Genomic DNA, 13,359 nt, shown 5'->3' with positions numbered 1-13,359 from the left:
AAAAGCAGAACTTCAATGTTATTCAGTAAAGCCTAATTTTAGACTGGAGATAGGCTCTACAAAATAAAGGAGGGGTTTATTAACAAAAAATTGAATTGTGGTGAAATGAAAATCAAACTTAAAAATTCAGCCCAAAACAGCCAAGTTTGAAATATAATTGTTGTCTACATTTTGCAGTTTATTTTTCACTCAACAACTATTCATTGTTTAATGAATTAAAACTACATGTTGTCGATCTCCACAATTGTTCACACCTTGGTAAACGTGAATAATGTGTCAGAGGGCTTTATCCACTAAACAGTTATTTCCAGCAACGTGAGAAAGGACTGACTGGCTAATTAATAGTATGTAAGCTAAAATTGTTAAGTTGAATATATGCTTAAGGCATTTTAATACTCTACTACTTTGGCCTAAATATTACAGGGTATAGTTTTTGTGTTAAGGCAACTCACTGTTTAGTGAATAGACCTGAAATTAATACTTACATTTCACATGCTTTTCCAGTCAATGTGCATACAATACCTAGACCTTTCAGGTGACTTGTTCCAACAGGACTCAATTTAAAGGGCATTTTTGCATTACCCATCATTTTGTTACTTAAAAAAAAAAAAAAAAGCAAAATAGCAAAAATATTGTTCTTTTATCATCTTTTAGTAAAATAGCATTTTACTTTAATTTGTGGAAACTAAATTAAGAAATAATGCCAGAATAGTATTTCTAAAAAAAAAATATTTATTACAGTTTAAAAAATAAGAGCATGACTTTCATTAACCACAGTAGTTAATATACAAAACCATAATACCCAACACTGAGGGTCATCATAAATTAAAACATAGTTAAAAAAAAGTTGGTTAAAAATGCTAAAATGTATACAACATATATTTACATAGTGTTTCATTCCGTGCATTGATGCATAAAATATCTGTCTATTTATACATTATCTTCGTAAACTTCGAAATGGAGCAAGATCCATTTTACAATTTTTTATTTCACGGTTGCTCTTTTGTGCATGGTTTATTTTTAAGTATATGTTAATGTAACAGTTTCTCATGCAAAAGACACATAGTGAGTAGCGCGGTATCCATTTTCTTCTTCCGCTCAGTTCTGGGCATTTTCGGACTGTCTTTAAAATAATGAAATCTGAACTGTCGAACAATGAAACTTATAAATGTCTATCATTGCTTCTACTAAATATTATTTTTATGGATTACACCTCACTCCCTTCCCTAGTGTAGATCAGACTGTTGACGCTGAAGTTGTTGTAGAAATGGCTGTTGAATTGGTTGCCCTGATTGGCTGTGGTAGGAAAGGAGTTGTAGTAAGATGCTCTGTTGATGTGCAGGCTGTTATCTTGGAGATCTGAAGATGTCTCAGAAACAGAACCCGAGGTAAAATTGCTCAGGCCAGTAATGTTTCTCTGATTCAGTTCATTCACCAGTCCAAGTGACATCTGTCTGTTTGCTGAGGTTGTATCCACAGAGGTCATGCTGCTAAAAAAGTTGTTCAGGCAAGGCGTGGAGGTGATTCCGGGGGGAGATGTACTTTTCCTATCATCTGAAGTAATTTCCATCTCCGGTGATGATGGTGTCAGTATGGACGGACTTTCTGCTCCTTTTCCAACCTGGCGGCCATCTTCACCTTTTACCGCGAGAGAGTCAGATATGCTTGACTCAGATCTGCGCTTTCGTTTCCTGCGGAAGTTACCATTATCGAACATCTTCTCACAGTTGGGATCCAGGGTCCAGTAATTCCCTTTTCCTGATAAAAATAAAATAAAAAACAAATTGAAATCAAACATTAGATGCAATAAAGTGGCTGTTATCATAATCGCATATTTTAAATTTTCTTTATTTTTCAATGTTTTTTAAACTTGTTAACAGATTACAGATCCAAATAATTGCATTAATGAGCATGGCTTTACATATACTGCTCCATTTATCTATATTTATACTGATCTAGTGTTGCTAATGCATATCATATTAAATACATCTACATGTGCTCATACTAACTTGGTAATTACTGTTTAATCACATTATAAACATTGCCCTGTCTACCTGCACTTTCACAGAAATTCCAATACTCTGAGAAACAATATAGAATTCTAATACAACACATGTTAATGAACAATCGTTGCGCCTTAGCGTAATAAAGTTCTATATAATTACACAGTATTATTTCTTAAAACACTAGTAAATAGTAAATATTGCATGTAGACTGTAAACATGTGAGCAAAATGTTGAAAGCCTAATGATCAATTTGTTTATGTCTGTTAAATAAAGTTTTGAATTGAACTTGAAATCAACTTTATTGACTGAAGTTAGCACTACATAATTTATTGGTTGTCCACAAATCATTTATAATAATAATAAAAAAAAAAAACAACCATGTCAAATGGATGTGCCCACTTTAAACCATCTTCATTCTCACTTAGAAGGAACAACTGTTGATCAGGGTTAATTAGAGAAACCTCTTCATCTTGTATAAACTATACATTTATAATCATTACTGCTAAATGTTTATATTCAGAGTGCATTAACAGCCCACATCTGTTTTTTACATTGTTAAAGTGCATTGTGAGGATTGATTACTAATATATCAACTATAAATATTTCATTATAAGTATTAAAACTAATAGGGGGTTATTCACAAACAGGCAACAGGCAAATTGAAATTTGCAGTTTAGCAAAGCACTCTCTCATAGATATTAAAACATTTTTATCATTTAATATTTTTAAAAACTACAGCATTCTACAATAGGTTTTATAAACAAGTTCACATTTAGAGCGGGGTTTATCATGTATTCTGAGGCAGAATGGTAAATAAAGAGCAATCACCATGGAAACCAATAGAATGTTTCTCAACATATGCCCTTTACATCCAGTATAGCACCTGATTTGCCTTAATAAATCCCCCCCACAATGTAAGAGAAAGAGAGAGCCATACACAAACACACGTACTGTAGGGATACTTGTGGGACAAATGCCTGACAGTGCACGCACACACATAGAGATATAGTTTTTACTAAAACAAACTAAATAAATAACAATAATATGTAGATCTTACCTGGGTCATCTTCATCTCTCGGGACCTTTTTGAAGCAGTCATTTAAGGACAGATTGTGTCGAATAGAGTTCTGCCAGCCTGCTTTGCTTTTCTTGTAGAAAGGGAAATTCTCTGCCACATACTGGTATATCTGGCTGAGAGTAAGTTTCTTCTCTGGAGCATTTTGGATCGCCATGGCAATCAAAGCTGAGTATGAGTAAGGAGGTCTCACTAGCCTGAGTAGTTCTTCCTGAGAAGCAATAGACAACCACCCCAGATCTGTCCCAGTAAAGCTCGACGAACTGGGCAGAAACTGCCTCTGGGATCCGTAGGAAGGCGGCATGTAAGACGTAGGGTTGCTTCCATGCAGATAACTGGACGAATTGTTCATTCCAGGCCCCCCAAGCCATAAGTAAGGATTAGTCGGAGGAGCATAATCCCCTATACCGTAGTTAGCTGTTCTCTGGGAAGAGTGGAGGTTCTGCTGGTGATACATGCTAAAATTTTCACAATACACTGTCATTTCAGGGGCCTCCTGGGCACTTTTTGGGTGAGGTTGATGTAAGCTGGAAGCCGCAGATCTCTGATGAGCTGAGATGTGGACGGGGTTCATAATCTGTAGCAGCACCTTTAAGTTTCAAGGTGATTGTGGCAACAGGTGTCTAATGTAGTGGAAGCCCTCACTTTATACCTCCCAAGTATAGTGATCCTCCCTGCCTGGGGCCATTAATGGGTGTGCTTTGAGATGTTATTTCATTCTCAGCATCCAGTTGGACGCTTCAGTTGAAAGACAGGGGTATGCAAAGTGAAGGGCTGATCACTAAAGAGGCACCAGGCTAAACAATCTGTCTTTTTCATTCATTGTTCAGCTGATCTGTCTGCAACTGCAGGCAAGATTCTAAACTTTTTTTTTTCTTTTCTTTTAACGTTCTGACTTGGACTTAATTGGAAGTTTTTTTAAAAGCAGGTTCCTGCATTTTGGAAAACTCTCTAGATCTATTATAAGTTAATCATCTGTTTTCACATGTAAATACCTATAAATAAAAGTGCTTATTTATTCTAAATAACTTTATAATGGCAATAATAAAAATAGCACACACAATAAATCACAATTTCTGATAACTTGCTTTTATTTCAAAATGAGTCCTGCTACCTTATCCTAATCTTTGCATTTACAAAATTTGTTTAGTTGTCTTACAAATAATTAAAAATAAAATTGTGGTAGTGCTTTTTAATTCCTCATCACGCTGTTCATTTTGGTTTTAAGATTTCTTTATATTATTATGTATTAAGGATTATTAGGGAGTTGCACATTTTTTAAATTCAAAATATAAATAGTTTGCAGACATTTTGAGACAGAACAGTACCCTTATAGAATTCAATAAATTTTTAAACTTCAAATGTGCCCGTACACTATAATTTCCCATTTGATTTTTTTTTTAACATTTTGTAAAAAAAGTTTTGCTTTAAAAAAAATTAATGTACATATGTTTTAAAAGCATTTATTTTTATAGTTTATTTTCTCTCATATTATTGATTGTTTGCCTGCATTTATTTTAGTACAAACACATGGACATAATCTTTGAAGAAAAACATTGTAATTAACTGTATTTATTGTAAACAAAAACAGCATATATTATAATTCTGAAGTCTGATTTGCCCACATTCTAAAATACGTATTTTTGGTAAAAATTGGACTATTGGTTATTTTAGTCTACATTTTGCAATTCAGCTTGCTATAATTTGGAATGTGTTATTATTTTAGTGAATAAACCCTCAAAACACTGGTCTTAAGTATCTGTATACCATAGTGATAAATTATTAAGTGATCGAATCAAAAAAATATAAAAAAAAAATAGTTAACAGTAGTTTGTCCAGTGAGATTGATATATTTTTTTTAAATGAAATGTATATATTGGTTCCTAAAACATGTAGTCTATAAATAACGCACACTTGTGAAAGGTATACATATATAAACACACAGCAAGAATCTGAACATTCTTACAGGACTGTGAATGTATGATATTGGAATTGACAAATGCACACATATCTACCTTTGGTTTCATAATGGTTTTTTTTCTGCAATTAAAATAACTCATTACCATTTGTGAAGATCACATAGATTTTAACAAGATAAGTAGCACAATGAATAAGGCAAGCTATTTACAGAAAAAAAAGTCTGGAAGCAGACATGACTTAAAGGAAAATAAGTGGGGTCTGTTCACTAAATTGTAATGTTTCTTTGTGACTTGAGAACAGATTTGCAGAATTTTGGACAAAATATTTATTAAAAAAAAAAAAAAAAAAATCAGAATTGACTGAAATTAAAACTTTATTCAGCTCGGTTGGCTATGTTAGGCTACATTTTCCAAAACCAGCACATAAGTTGCCAGGACTCACTGTTTGATATACTCAATAAAGATATTACATATCACGCACACATATAAAAAACATACACACACACACACACACACAAATACATATATACATATATACATTTATATACACTGAAAACATATGAGCACTTGGCAGGAATGAACTCTAGCATTGAAAACAAGTGGTAGAAAAAAAATTGGATTCTAATAAATACAGAGTGCCTCCTTAAAATAAAACAATTGCATAGTACCACCTTAAAAAGAGGCACTCCCAAGGTAATTACTGCATGCATACATACATTATTGAAAGCCATTTTAAAACAGTTTAATTTGCATATACTGTATATTCATAGAACCAGTATACCATTTAATAAAAAATAAACTAATATTAATCTAACTGTACAATATATCCTCGAGTAGTGACATATTTTTTATTACACACACACCGAGACGCAAAAAGGACATATTAATTATTTTCTGTGCAATTATTATTTGGTCTATGCAATCTATTTTTTTCTACAAAATAAAAACATTTATATAAAAAAAACTAAAATCAAGTGTTTTTTTTTTAATTGGTTAACGCTAATAAGCATTTTAATTAAAATGGCTCCATTTTTTTTGTAGCTTTAAAAGTTCTATTCACAGTTCACAGTCCTGCAATAGGATTAATTTGTGTTATCGGTGACCAATCCAAATAATAAGTAAAATCCTTTGCTTATAGATTACATGATATTATATGATTTTATATCATTTTATAATACTTGGAATTTATTTTACAAAACAAGATGATGGATTGTATGCCTACACAGAAAAATAAGATAGAATAAAATAAGATAGAATTCGTAAGAGTTATTTAGATCTGAGCGTTTTCATAAACCAATTTCTTTGTAAATTACCTGAGCCAGTAGGGAATCCAATTAATGCAATTTTCTAAACTGTATGCAATCATGATAAATGTTCAAACTTTCACTGTGCTAAAGTGGGAGAAACATTTTCAGAAAAAAAACACTACTTCTCAAATTTGTTGCTGTACAACAGGATTATATATGTAAGCATAACATTCAACACACCATACGAAACTGCAAATGCCATGTGTGTATAGCTTTGTTTGAAATATAAAAACTGAGCATATAACAAACTGTATTGTGTAACCCTGTTATCAAACTGAAAAAAAAAAACTAATACCATTCAAAAACATAATTTGTTCCAAAAAGGTAAATTAATGTTTAGCCTTAAAAAGTAGTCTAAAATTATACTCTGTGATATAACTACATTTTATACATATTCTTTGCTCTTCACTTAAACTGTTATGCTTATATTTTTTTATGTATATTTACAATATAAATTCTAACAAAATAATTGCATAGAACCCTATAGACATTAGTGATCAATAATTAATCTTAGGTAAATACGTATGTTTAAGTACACATTATATGCAATGTTTACTTAGTATGACTACCTGTGTTTAGTTCACTAGTATTCAATATGGTAGCAAGCTAATCGTGTTATTTTTAGAGTGCAGTGAAAGTACTGTTTTCTTGCATATTTAAACCTCTTAACATTATACGGGAGACGTTACTGATAGTATACATTCGGTAATGCGATTCAGTATTGTTCGTAATTTAGTTTAGATTCAAAAATCAAGATAGGGAAGCCCACAGTATCCTCCTAATGTTGCATTTTAAAGACGTGATGCCTTTTCATTGTCATGTATTCAAAGAAGGGTGGAACGAGTTACATCAAGCACGGATTAACCCGCCATGTCGACCTGTCAATATTCCTGCTGTGTTGGTTTTGATAGCAAACCTTTAAAATGTTTACACTTCCTATGATGCAATGGTCGCCAACTAAATATACCAACATTGAGTGAGCCAAGAAAGGAATACGGAGATCCCAGCTCAAATAGTATTTCTTAAAGCTATGGAATAAGTTTGCTGTAAATTAAATGTCACACTTTGATTTTAGCTATTGTGTCATATGAATATAGAAAAACATACTTTCGTGAAACCAATAAACCTTATGCACATTTTAAATTATAAGGTAATTTAAACTAATGCACATTATTGTCTTGGAACTCTTCCAAAAAATTATGCAATTGTGCAATAACTGGATATAATGTTTTAATTTTAATCTCATTCTTTTATGAATTATGTTGAGTTTCTTAACTTGAATAAAGCTCTCCCCACCATTATCATTAAACCCCTAAACCGCCTAGAATTATCATGTGTTCTCTTTTTTTTTTCTATTTTCAGAATATAGTAAGTTCTAAAATTGGAAAATACTTTAAATTGTTTGTTTTTTTTGTTTTTTTTTTTGCATTCTTTTGGACCAACAACAAAAACCGATGTGAGAAAGGCTGAACTTGATGGACGCAAGTCTCTTTTCGGCCTATGTAACTATAGTCTTTGTGGAAAGTTAAAGGAGATATATAGTGCTGTACATTATGTTATTGTTGGAATGGATTCTTTATTCAATAAAAGCAAGATAAAACCACAAATGTTCACATAGTAAACTATTTATATTCCAGTAAGGTTCATTCCGTAAAGACATAGTAAGTAAATATTAGTAAATATAAGGTTTGAGATTAGCATGAGATAGTCTGTGACGATCATATCACCACACTGTAACATTGTAAACAAAGCTTGCTAGAGAAACCTTTCAGGTGACATATTTTGCTTTGATGTCATCTTGACTTCCATTTTTCTATTCTGTGACTGCTTCCTGTTTCAGGTCTGGTAATAATATTGATGTTGAGAAATGTAATCGCTCTGAAAACAGACGTTAACCATTTGGGTAGTGTGATTTTGTAGTCATTCTGAGTTATAATCATCAAGAACATTTAACTGAGGAATCATACTGAGATTGAATTAAATGTGGAATCATACTGAGGTTTAATCACACGTGGCATATTGACGCGTGGAATCACTTGGTGTGGTAGGTGAGCTTACACTTTATATAGCCTTTGGAGTGATACTGAACTCCACCAGTTATTTAAATGTGCAAAGACATTTGGGATAGTGTAGAGGTAACTCTTTTTAGCTTTTAAGTTATGTGTTTGGGTTGAGAAATACTATAGCCACAGCTACTGCTCAAGAGTAGTGGAACCATACCAAAACTTTACAAACTGTGATATCAAACCAAGACTGAAATACCTGTGGAATCATACTGACACTGAGTAACCTGAGGAAAAATATCCAGGCAGAACAAACAGTGGAATCATATTGAGACTGAATCTACTGTGGAATCATATTGGGACTAAATCACCTGTGGAATCATATGAGACTGAATCTACTGTGGAATCATATCAAGAATAAATCACCTGTGGAATCATACTGAGACTGAATCACCTGTGGAACCATACCGAGAATAAATCACTTGTTGAATCATATGAGACTGAATCTCATGTGGAATCATATTGGGACTAAATCACCTGTGGAATCATATGAGACTGAATCTACTGTGGAATCATATCCAGACTTAATAACCTGTGGATTTGTACCAAAACTGAATCACCTGTGAAATCAAATTGAAACTGAATCACCTGTGGAATCATACCCAGACTGAACAACCTGTGGAACAATACCAACACTGAATCACCTGTGGAATCATATTGAGATTAAATTACCCGTGGAATCATATCCAGACTTAATCACCTGTGGAATCATACTGATATTAAGTCACCTGTGTAATTATACAGAGGGTGAAACACCTGTGGAATCACACCGAGATTAAACAACCTGTAGAATCACTATGCAGAAAGTGGCCAAAGTGGAATATAACAATGTTAAGGAACAGAGAAGGGGGTAACCCTAAGTAGTTAATATGCAAAGGGGGGGGGGGAGAGAAAATAGTCTGTTCCTGGTGAAGAACAATTAAAAGTCCTTTATTGTAAATAGAGGGACATCGAAAGAAACTATCTCAGCAGTGACTGCCTGACCGAGGAAGAGTGTCAGTTAGGTAGGTCAAAAACCGAGAATATACAGATCAAAAAGCAACAAACAAAAAAATATAAGAGAAGACTATGTACAAAAATATATACACATAAAGTAAATATAGACAGGGTTGGTAAGGTAAGTATATGAGGTGGGTTTTCCTTACAGACAGACACTATGAGCTGTCAAGTATAGGAACATATTGGTTCAGAAACTAAGGCTTTTCGCGGTATCAAACTTGAGCGTTACGGCGCTACTGTATACTAACGAGCTTGAGCATTACGGAGCTACCTTACCAACCCTGTCTATATTTACTTTATGTGTATATATTTTTGTACATAGACTTCTCTTATATTTTTTGTTTGTTGCTTTTTGATCTGTATATTCTCGGTTTTTGACCTACCTAACTGACACTCTTCCTCGGTCAGGCAGTCACTGCTGAGATAGTTTCTTTCGATGTCCCTCTATTTGCAATAAAGGACTTTTAATTGTTCTTCACCAGGAACAGACTCTTTTCTCTTCCCCCCTTTTCCCCCCTTCTGTTTGCATATTAACCTGTAGAATCACACAAAGACTTTAGGTATTAATTAATAGAAGTCACTGGTCACAGCACAAGAACAATTTCCCATTCCGTCCTTTATTATTTTTGGGTTACAGACCTTTTCCTTGTGTTATGATTGCTGTCCTTTAGAGTCTGTGGACTGATTAGTGGACGGCGCCATCTATGGACACATCTGCAGTACTACGGACAAAATATAGGAATTAGAAGAAGCAAATCCTATTTGCTCATGTACACAAATGCACTTCAAGTGGGGGATTTATGTATCCAACAGCTTAAATTGAGAAAGTATACAAAAAGAAGAGATAGCAGAGATAAACCAAATCCAATTTATATTGAGCATTAGTCCACAGCTAGAACTGGAGTGAACGATGAAATAGCAGATAACATAACAAAGACTCCTCATTCAGCAAACATTTCTAGGGTGTAGAACTCTAATGGCTGATATGGCGTACATTGGTAAAACATTTTGCATTATAAGGCTTGGTCAAAAGGAAGACTCCCAGCAACTACAGTTTCAACAGCATCATGGGATATGTAGTTCCCAACTCAGCATTTTGTCTACCATTATTAGTGACTTTTACAGGAACATATAACATATCTAAATATCAAAAATATTGAGTAATAAATTGATGATGTATACCTTTTGTTATAGCCCTAGCTTGGCAGTTAGCAAGATGTGGAAAAATACCTCATTAATGGAACCCCACAAATTAATTACTTCAGAATGGCAAAAATGAGGATAAACAGCCGAGATGTGACTAGAGCTGATTTTGGGGGAATTTTCCCAAATTAGCTATTTTTACCTCAGTTTTGCCATTTGGAAGTAATTTGTGAAAATTTGGAGTATTGTAGATAATACTGTTATGGTTTCTATAGACACCAGATACAAACACACACAGGGTTGATCACAAAAGTTTTTTTTTTTTTTTTAAATGTTTAGAATTCAAAGTTTGGCTTTCATTTTGAAATACATTTTGAATACCAAACAATTCTCCCTTTAGTAAATTATCGTTGACGATTTCAATGTTTTTTCTGAAATTTATCTGCATTAGAATAAGAATATTTTATATATGTATTTTATACACTTGATAAATATAGCCCATTGTTTATATTACTTTAATAGGTCATTCAGACAAATGCACCGATATGTTCTATGCATTGGAGCCCTTAAATGTTAAGAATGAATTCAGATTTGGTATTCTTTCTTAAGATTTTCAGACAAGAATCCATTTTTATGAACAAATGTATTCTTACATGTTTAAAGTCGGCATGGTGTAAAAAGACAATTCATTTCTGTTACGCTTTTAGAAAAAGCTTTGTAAAAACGTTTAAATAAATCATGAAGTAGAAAGCGTTTACAAAGTCTTCTGGAATATGTTACAGCCTGGATGTGTGCGAGTTTTACATATGGAAATTCACATCAGCCATTCTTTTTAAGCTGTGTCTTGATTTAAATCAGAACTCAAAAATGTCAGAGACCATTAGGCCATCGCCTGGGGGAGAATCCTCATGAATTTAATTCCTTTGAAAGTAATGTAGTTTGCAGGTTTGGCAAATAATAGTTTATAATGTTTGTTAAAGGGACACTCCAGTTTATATTTTACCGCTATAAGTATTCCGTCTTCTGAAGAGAGAGACCCACTGTTATCAATAGCCCTTTAAATATCAATAAATAATACCAAACCGATCAGTAAACTTTATCAATCCTTTATTTCAAACACCATTAACTGATTTTGCAAAAAAGCCTCTACACTTAATGGACTTTGTCAGGGGAGTTTTCTCCACAACAGCAACTTCGCTTTGCAAATTAAACTATTACAGTGTTATTTGAATAAAGTTAGAATTGTTGAGAATTTAAGGTGAATTCAAATTGAATTTAAAATTGAAGGCCAAAGTAGCAAAACTGGAAAAGTACTCCCAGTCAGCTATGTTTCTACTTTGACCTTAAATTTAAAATTCCGTTTTAATTACCAACAATTCTCACTTTAGTAATTAACTTTGTTGGACATATACTGACAGCCAGGCCTTTACTGCCTACCAAGACAACTTGACACAATAAAATAAGAACCAGGACAAAACTTGATGGGGATATTTAGCCAAAAGTACGAACTGAATGTGAAATTAACTGTCAGATTATTTGACAAAGTTGAAGCCCAAGGATTGGATCAGTTTTCGGGAGAGATTTTACTTAATGCCCCTTTATTTTATCTTGAAATTGTCTGGAGCTCATGCTAGCCCCACTAAATGGCGAGAACTCAAAGGTTAGTCTCAAATTAATTCACAGGATTAATATGGCTTCTCACACATTTGTAACAAAATACTAGAACGATGTATCTCCAACAAGAACCCTCCTTATATCGAAAATCAAACTCATACGTGAGATTTATGGCTATACTGCAGGAAGCATGATGCTTTGCATGCATCATGGAAGCTGTAGTTTTAAAACATCTGGGGATCTACACTTTGGGCGCCCCTGGTTCATTCAAGATGAACTGTATGTCTTGTCCATTCACCTGCCTGAGAGCCATGGAGTTGCAGTCCACAGTTTCATCAACATCCACAAGGGATAGAGCAGACCACACCGCATTCCCCACTTTAAAAATACAGAATTTCAAAACCTGTTGCGCTAATGTGAGAACGAAAAAATGCTGCTGCTCTTTACTATATCCTGCCCCGTTACACTAGGTGTTTTAAAGGAATACTGCATTATGTAAGTACAGTTATTTTCAAATAAGTAATTTGTCTCAAATGCCTATTGTAAAATGAAAGCGACATATATATTAATAAATATTGTCTAAAATAAATCAGCTATTTACCTTTATTCCAACGCAGTCGGCAGCCCTCTTGCGACATTCTGCTCTGCCCCTTCTGACATCATGAGGTCACTGGACAATGGTTCAATGCAATGCTTCTTATTTAGAAGCATTGTTGACCCTAGGTGCATGCGCTGGTCTCGACATGATCCGACAATTAGATTCCCTTTCATAGAAAATCATTGAACACTATGAGAGGCATGTATGCAGTGTGCACATTCACAAGGGGTAAGCTGATTGTCAACCCAGCTCAGTTTTCCCGGATTCTCTGTATTCACACTTCACATTTTAGGTGTGCATTCTGGAGGTGCAGGTGCCCAAATCGGTCGACACCAGCACTCTAGACCAGTGGATGCTTGGGTATGAGAGCCAGAAAGTGAGAATCCCGGCTATACTATGCGGAGGGCTTTTGTAGGACTGGCTTGAAGCCGACCTTTTAAAAACTTAAAAAAACGAAACTAAACGGCGTTATGGATAGGAAAAGGGGGAAGACATATAAAGCACTATAACAACTTCAATATGGCAAAGGTGTTATAGTGCCTACAGTGTTCCTTTACAGTTGACATTTAATGAATGCATCGCGTGGATCTAAGGTAGCGATGGTGATGATGAATCAATGGCACACTTGCCATAAC

General features: G+C 33.9%; 1 protein-coding gene across 1 annotated transcript; it reads right to left on the bottom strand.

Annotated features, from left to right (window-relative positions):
* Positions 1–907: 907 nt before the first annotated feature.
* LOC134615320 (forkhead box protein I1c-like) lies at positions 908–3,686 on the bottom strand. Its single transcript, XM_063459818.1, has 2 exons — positions 3,064–3,686; positions 908–1,758 (listed from the first exon to the last, which is right to left on the bottom strand). The coding sequence occupies exons 1-2, from the start codon at positions 3,653–3,655 to the stop codon at positions 1,208–1,210; spliced, it is 1,143 nt and encodes a 380-aa protein (XP_063315888.1). The 5' UTR covers positions 3,656–3,686; the 3' UTR covers positions 908–1,207.
* Positions 3,687–13,359: the final 9,673 nt, after the last annotated feature.

Source organism: Pelobates fuscus, chromosome 6 (assembly GCF_036172605.1).
Source record: "Pelobates fuscus isolate aPelFus1 chromosome 6, aPelFus1.pri, whole genome shotgun sequence".
Classification (NCBI taxonomy): domain Eukaryota; kingdom Metazoa; phylum Chordata; class Amphibia; order Anura; family Pelobatidae; genus Pelobates; species Pelobates fuscus.
The sequence above is the reverse complement of the archived record's forward strand: the minus strand, read 5'-3'. Positions and strand labels throughout refer to the sequence as shown.

Coding starts and splice junctions, on each gene's coding strand:
- LOC134615320 (XM_063459818.1), bottom strand. CDS start 3,655: ATGAACCCCGTCCACATCTCAGCTCATCAGAGATCTGCGGCTTCCAGC. Junction 1,759..3,063: donor GAGAGATGAAGATGACCCAG/GTAAGATCTACA, acceptor TATTTTTATCAG/GAAAAGGGAATTACTGGACC.